At 39.6% G+C, this 8,140-nt stretch overlaps 1 protein-coding gene across 1 annotated transcript in view; it reads left to right on the plus strand.

The window, feature by feature from the left end:
* The window catches only part of LOC127422990 (ataxin-2-like protein), a 35,589-nt gene extending 27,505 nt beyond the window's left edge, over positions 1 to 8,084 (plus strand). The window contains exons 18-24 of the mRNA XM_051666949.1: positions 55 to 121; positions 404 to 582; positions 3,064 to 3,196; positions 3,917 to 4,023; positions 6,380 to 6,562; positions 6,713 to 6,884; positions 7,530 to 8,084. Coding sequence (XP_051522909.1) covers positions 55 to 121; positions 404 to 582; positions 3,064 to 3,196; positions 3,917 to 4,023; positions 6,380 to 6,562; positions 6,713 to 6,884; positions 7,530 to 7,585 — 897 coding nt within the window. The 3' untranslated portion in view covers positions 7,586 to 8,084. The remainder of the gene's footprint in view (positions 1 to 54; positions 122 to 403; positions 583 to 3,063; positions 3,197 to 3,916; positions 4,024 to 6,379; positions 6,563 to 6,712; positions 6,885 to 7,529) is intronic.
* Positions 8,085 to 8,140: the final 56 nt, after the last annotated feature.

Raw genomic sequence — 8,140 nt, forward strand, 5'->3', positions numbered from 1 at the left:
TCAATCCAGTGTTGTGATGTTCTCCAGTATAAATGCTACTCTGTCTTTGATCAGGCCCCTCAGATGTATCAGTACACCATGTCTACAGTTAACCAGGGTAAATACCCCAGACCACCGAAAGGTAAAGACCCTCAGGCTTCTCTTACTTGAGTAATTCATTCATTTCAGGCCCTAAACATACTATACACAAGTATGTGAACACAAATTCCTATCTCCTAAGCTCCATTTCATGTGTCATTATCAATCAGCACACAATTCATAACCGGTTGCATTCTCGGCGTTGCCGCAAGGGCTGCTGTAGTGAGAAACAGAGTCAAAGTTAAAAATTAAAGTTTTGTACTTTTTACCTGTTCGTTTTTAACGTATATGTCAAACACATATTTGTGTCTCTGTGTGTGTCAAGGTTCTGTTGTGGCTTCACGGTCGGATCACAACTCAACAGCACCACCCATGTTACAGGCAGCTGCGTCTGCTGCGGGAGCATCAATAGTGCCGTCACCATACAGTCAATCATACCTTCAGTACAACCCGCAGCAGTACACCCAACAACAGGTCCTACAGGCCATGAATCCATACGCACAGGTACAACACATACAAATAACAGAGCTTATCAACACATTATAAATTATCATACATGATTGAAGCTGTATGATTTGATGCTTTCTATTTACTCTTGTACTACACAGTTTACTATACCTTAGCCCTACACACCGAAAATAAACCAATAAAAAAATATTTAAAAATTAAACCGTGCATTCCCAAGAATCCCTATAGGTCACGTTTTTTTTTATTTTATTTACTTATTATTAAGGATGGGCAGGAATATTCAGGTACTCGAACGTGGCAGCAATGATCAATCATGAAAACGATGATCGATGGTGATCATTTATGTGACTTGACTTAATTCAAAATTCAGTGCCAACAACCTGACAACTAAACACAAATGTGTCAAAGAGGGAGCTTATTTTTAATTTTGAGATGTATTACATTGTGATTTTGAGGGGTATTTTGATTGTCAGAGACGTGTCATAGCAACCAAACTGATATACGATGCTGCAGTGTTATTGATACGATAATCAAAAGAGTGTAATTAACAGTGTTTTGAACACCTGTCTGCAAAACGTTTGCTAAACACGTTTTATCATTTAATGTAAGAACTTTGACTCGTTAATGGATATTATTTAATAAAAGTGAATGTTTGTCTCTGACTATAAACCTCCCTGCCCTGGGTGCCGACGTGTTTGCGTGAAGTAACGCACATACTCCTGCATCTCGACGATATGGGAGTTGAAGATTTCCGCATGAGTTTTCAATTTAGAAGTCTGACATAAAGTGTCATTCCGTTGCACTTTCCCCAAATGAAATATGGAAATTCTGACTCTCCGAGTTGAATGGAATGCTTCATGAATCATTACAGCAGCAACAATACGGAGCATTGCGGCTTTCCTCACAGGAGCGAACACTTGGGGACACACACACACCAGGCGTGTGGCGGTGGACTCGGCGTGCTGAAGCAGCACATATACAGCAGGAGAGTGTTTCAAAGAACAGAATGCAGCGTCTTCAAAACGGAACTTTAATTTAACACGCATATTAAAACGCGATGGTTATGGCGTCTCCTGTTAAGCCATCCGTGATTTGAAAATAGACGTTCAGACAGTCACTAAAAAAACTGGTGCGCGCTTACTAAGGTTACTACGGTAACCTGAAGGAAGAACAGACAGACGCACATTGTGGACATTCATTGAGTTGGGCAGCGAATCTTCACATAATGACAAAATATGATGCATTATATTTTGATTATACAATCTTTTGTAAATTTTGTAACAGATTATTTTATAACAGCCTATAATAATGAATAGATGATACACTGGAACAACAAGATGCAATGCAGCAGCCAAAGACGTTTGTCAGACATGCTATTATATATACAGTTATGTACATGTCATTGCCTCTCGAGTACTTGACAAGTAATTAGTCCGAGACACGAGTATACAAAATGACCAAAATGCACATCCCTACTTATTACTATTAACTATTGGTCCATGTCAATACTGATAACTAGAGAGTAGGGTGGCCAATGAAATATCTTATAATACAATGCATTTGTAGCAACTGAGATTTTTTTAACACAATATATGCTCTGTAATTCACAAAAAAAAACAGCAAGTGTGCAAACAGCAAGCCTTTTTGTAGATTTTGGTAGAGGTCAACCGATATTGTTTTTTGTGTTAAGGTGTTGGAAACAGGGGTAACTGATTAATTGGGTGATAGTTTTTAAAATGGGTATATTAGATGTGTTAAAAATGTTCTTAGTCTTTCCCTAACATGTCAGGGCGGCTCAGACAAAGGCTACAAGAGTCCCAGTTTCAGTTGTGCATCAAAATCCCAATAATAACCTGAAAAAAGTACGATTTGGTGCATAATGCAGGACTTTTAACTGTAAACAAGCCCAAAGTACATTGTTATTTTGAAATGTCTGTGCTCCATACTGCTCACACAATCAGATATGCAAAGTGAAATATGTACCGTTGCAGTCATCTACAATGGATTACAATTTGTGAACATATATACAATCGGTGAACTATTGTAAGTTGATTTGTGCCGATAACCGATAGTTCCAAAAGCAACTGTCAGTGCAAGTTAATCGGCAAAACTCTATTTGTCAGATTCTAGTAGACAATTTTGTTAATCGGACAAGCATAGATGGCTATCGGCTGATAACCTCAAAATTACAAATTATCATCCGATTTATTGGTCTATCAGTATATATTAGCACAACATGAGTGACCGGAATGCTCTTCGCTTTTGCTTGGGCATGTGAAGTTTTCATCAGAGACGTATACCCTTTCAGGCCTATCAACAGTGTGTGTTAATTTTCAGTGTGACAGCATTTCGAATACCTGCCCTATTAAGCGTATGCTTAATTAACTTGAATAAACAAATCTGTGTATAATCAAGGTGCCCCACATTTCCACTAAATACACCAAACTAGTAGTCTTTGATGTCATAATATGAGAGTGATTGTGAAGCATTGTCTTAGCATCTGTCTCTCTCTTTTAGCCCATGTACTCAGTGTTGCAGAGTGGAGCTCGTATGCTAGGTCAGGGTCACCCACAGGCTCTCAGCATTCCTGCAGGCACACAGTTCCCCGGACAGCCTGATGGCCCTCAGGGGCCACAGCAAGGCCTGTATGGTAAGACTTCTCCTAGCAGTTAGTGTACTTGCTTGATGTGTGAACAGAGGTTTTAATCAGACCCACAAATCTTAAGCATTTAAAATTAAATTCAGCTTTACAATGTGGCATTTGATTAATAAATTATTTATTTATTTATTTTTTAAGTTTTTTTTTTTTTTTTACTTTTATCCCCTTTTCTCCCAATTTGGAATGCCCAATTCCCACTACTTAGTAGGTCCTCGTGGTGGTGCGGTTACTCACCTAAATCCGGGTGGCAGAAGTCTCAGTTGCCTCCGCTTCTGAGACAGTCAATCCACGCATCTTATCACGTGGCTCGTTGTGCATGACACCGCGGAGACTCACAGCATGTGGAGGCTCATGCTACTCTCCACGATCCACGCACAACTTACCACACTCCCCATTGAGAGCGAGAACCACTAATCACGACTACGAGGAGGTTACCCCATGTGACTCTACCCTCCCTAGCAACCGGGCCAATTTGGTTGCTTAGGAGACCTGGTTGGAGTCACTCAGCACACAGTGGATTCAAACTCGTGACTCCAGGGGTGGTAGTCAGCGTCAGTACTGGCTGAGCTACACAAGCCCCCATAAATAAAACTTATATTTTTTTATTTTTTATTTATATATATATATATATATATATATATATATATATATATATATATATATATATATATATATATTTATATAAGGTTTTATGTTTCTCTGTGTTTTCAGCTCCCCAGACGTTCTCGCATCATTCAGCATCTGTTCATCCTCCACAACCCTCCAGCACACCGACAGGAAACCAGCCCCCTCAACACACTGCACCCAGCCCAGGACAGGTAACACACACACCAACTCAGCTGGTGCAGTTCTACAGTTTCCACTGTATGAATATGTAAATGTGTAAAAGTGTAGAATGCATTTGTCTTGTGTTTTAGTTTTATCTTTTTATAGCTCTGTCCAAACCCTAGTGAGAATAGAAAGCATATTAAGGCATTATAGGTATGCTCGTGACGTGACTGTGACTAATTTGGCATAGGTGTGGGTGATATGACCAAAATTCTGTATCATGGTACGAGTTATTTAAAATCAAGGTAACGGTATACATCACGTTTTAATACACTGTTCTCTGATAAACTTGATTTTGATCGGTCTATTGACCATCTAGCAGTCTGATATTTCTTGTATGTCATTGTATTTATTTATTTGGCAAGTAGTCTTGTAATAAGCAGGATAACGGGCAATCAGACGGTCATTTTCTCAATATAAACACCACCAGTAATCCGACTCAAACTGGTGGTGGAACAAATATTTAATGTCCATTTATTTATTTGGTAGGTAGCCTTATAATAAGGTGGAAAATCTACAGTCTGCCATTCATTATTGCATAATGATTGTACCAGCTGATGGTCATTATCGTCATAGTTATTCTTTTCTGGAAAATTAACAAAAAGTTATTTATATATTAAATAACTCTTTGGTAATGCATATTTGTTTTATAATCCAGTCAGTGAATACTTAATAAATAAAAAGTACTAAATCTCATTGATTACTTTCTCTTTATTTTGAACTTGATGAACACTAAAAGTATACAAAAAACTAGGCTTGGGATCAATGCCTTTTTCACGCATCAATAATCAGAAGATTTTCCTGATGATTATCGATATATATCATGATTTTTTCACGTAAATAGGGCTGCTCGTTGCACAGTAGTCTTTGTCTTTTCAAACATATTTCTCAACACAACTTTGGTAAAGTGTGAGCAACTGCGTAAATTAGATGGGGTTGCACACCGGATGTGTCTGACAGATGACATGGCGTGTTCTAAAGTTTAAAACAATAATTTTCTATGAAGGTACATACACAGCACGGTCTCGCCATCTCTCAAAGCTGCTCAAAAATCTGCAGCGCCACGGAGGGGGCAGTGGTGGCTCAGCGGTTAAGGCTCTGGGTTACTGATCAGAAGGTCGGGGGTTCAAGCCCCAGCACCGCCAAGATGCCTCTGTTGGGCCCTTGAGCAAGGCCCTTGACCCTATCTGCTCCAGGGGCACTGTATCATGGCTGACCCTGCACTCTGAAAAAAGAATTTCACTGTATATGTGCAAAATGTGTAATGTGTGAAAAATAAATATAATTATATAAATTATAATTATGTAACTCACATACTTTTCCATAAAATTCAACTCAAATCATTATCAAAGGACAAAGATTATTTACTCTAGCCATCACTGGATGATATATTGTGTATACACGATCAGCCACAACATTAAAACCACCTGCCTAATATTGTGTAGGTCCCTCTTGTGCCGCCAAAACAGCACCAACCCACATCTCAGAATAGCATTCTGAGATGATATTCTGCTCACTACAATTGTACAGAGCGGTTATCTGAGTTACTGTAGACTTTGTCAGTTCGAACCAGTCTGGCCATTCTCCGTTGACCTCTCTCATCAACAAGACATTTCCATCTGCAGAACTGCCCCTCACTGCATGTTTTTGGCACCATTCTGAGTAAATTCTAGAGACTGTTGTGTGTGAAAATCCCAGGAGATCAGCAGTTACAGAAATACTCAAACCAGCCTGTCTGGCACCAACAATCATGCCATGGTCCAAATCAGTGAGATAAAAATGTTTTCCCATTCTGATGGTTGATGTGAACATTAACTGAAGCTCCTGACCCGTATCTGCATGATTTTATGCATTGCACTACTGCCACACGATGGGCTGAGTAGATAATTGCATGAATAAGTAGGTGTATAGGTGTACCTAATAATGTGCTGAGTGAGTGTATATCGGTATACCATCCAGACCTAATTTGGCATGTAGGCAGCATCACATGGATCCTTCATGAATAAGACAATCCCAGAATGTTCTGTGATGAGTACTATTCCTTCAATAGTATGGATATTTGAGCATAGAGATTGACTAATTAACCCAATGTTTGTGCTATGTTTTTATGCTTATTAGTGGATCGAATTTTGCAAGTTTAGCAACATGCTAATGTATTGAAATCAATTGTGAGTCGCGTCTTTCGCGCACTTTGAGCATTCGAAATGAGTCACTTTAGTTAAATGGCTGCTTATGTGGACAGTAGACAGTTGGGAACAGATCAAATGATAGCTTCCTTTTTGTTCTTTCCTTATTCCTCTTCCTACTTTTTGATTTCTCTCTTTCCCCTTCTCTCTCTGTGTGTAGTCGGGTCAGACAGGTCCTCAGCTGCAGCAGTTATATCACTCTGGGCCACTGTCAGCCCCCACGCCCCCAACCCTGCCGCCCGGACACACCTCACCACAGACCTCATACCCGCTCCAGGGCTACAGTCTGCACGGACATCAGCCCATGCCTTACACATATCCTACTCTGAGTCAGCTCACTCAGGTAACACAGTCTGATGACAAAACAAATGATGATTAAAGAGAGTGTAAAGTTTGTTTCAGCAAGTCTTTTTATTTGTTAATAGATCATCTTCTCTGATGCGGAGAGGTTTTGTCAAAGTCTCTAGGATGTAATTGGTTGTGTGTTTTGCAGGCTCATGTTTCAGGGCCAATGTCAGGCCCACACCACTCAGGCACTCATGGACCACCGCAGGTATTGATGCTGCATGCCCCGCCCCCTCAGACTGGCCCAGGCTCCTCCCCTCAACACCCTCAACATGGCCCCCATCAAGGACCACCCCAACACTACGCTTACTTGCATCAGGGTACAAATTCATATAGAACAGTTAAAACTAAAACATCATCATAGTGTCCATTTCATCATTCATTCTCGTTAAGGCGTGGTCGCATTGCAGACGAAGAGGGCGTGCAAAAAACTAACTGCCAAGCAGCCTCTTTTTTTTTTTTTTTTTTTTTAATGCTTCAATTTATACTCTGGTAGAAACGCACCACTAAAATGATATCGATTGTGAATATTCAGTGTAGCTGTGTACGAAGCACCGCCCACACAGAGGTCACTGCCAAATCACGCAACTTCCTATCAGTCAATGTAGAGAATTCGCCCGTCAAAGTTCATCAAACTTGAACTTGCGAATTTTGCGAGTGGAAATACTTCACCGCCGAAAGACCATCACGTGAAATTCGTGAAAGCACGGTTTCCCATTAAGATGACTGTATTTCGCCGGTTGAAGGTAAATGTGACCGTGCCTTTACACAGTTCATTTTTCTTCAATCTGGACATAAAAAGACATGCATGCAATACACTGATTGAATAATGAATCAGTTGTATACAGGAAAATAAACATTCATAATATAAATGGCTCCTATAATGATTTTGGCATCATTAAGCATTCTCGTTGAAATATTGTGCATGCCATTGTAGCTCATAACATTTTGTTTTCTCTCAACAGTTCCGGTTCAACATCATCCTCAACAGCAGATCCCATTCCACCCTCCAGGAAACTGAACCTCTCAAACTACTTATCCTATGAGACTAAGGGAATGAAGACACAGCTGCCCACTCATCATGAGCTTGCTCTTGAATTCAAGACTGCTGGTTTGGCTGTAAATGAAGCCAGGATCAAAACACTGTTAACGGTACTGGATCACACAACACGAACCCCTCGTCTGGATCAGTCTGCTTTTTGTGAAAGAAGAGGCATATACATCGTCGTTTTAGATGAACAATAATAAACAATGGCTCAAACTGTGGGTGGACACTATAAATTAAGATGTTTTAATTGAACATGCAGACAAAAATCGAGTTTGAAAGAATCTTGGATGGAAACAATAACTGATGGGACTTTTATCAGGAAAAATATCTTTAAATAATAAATTATACTTGTAGCAACCTGCCTTTCCCAGAGACCCAACCAATATTGCTTTACCTTTCCACCCTTACCCTGAGGACATAATAAAACATAGAAAACACCAAAAAAAAAAAAAAAAAAAAACAACAATAAAAATGACCAAAAAAATAAAGTTTTAAACTTCAAATAATTGTGGCATTGTCTTTAATTTT

The sequence above is a fragment of the Myxocyprinus asiaticus genome, chromosome 32 (genome assembly GCF_019703515.2).
Source record: "Myxocyprinus asiaticus isolate MX2 ecotype Aquarium Trade chromosome 32, UBuf_Myxa_2, whole genome shotgun sequence".
Taxonomy (NCBI): domain Eukaryota; kingdom Metazoa; phylum Chordata; class Actinopteri; order Cypriniformes; family Catostomidae; genus Myxocyprinus; species Myxocyprinus asiaticus.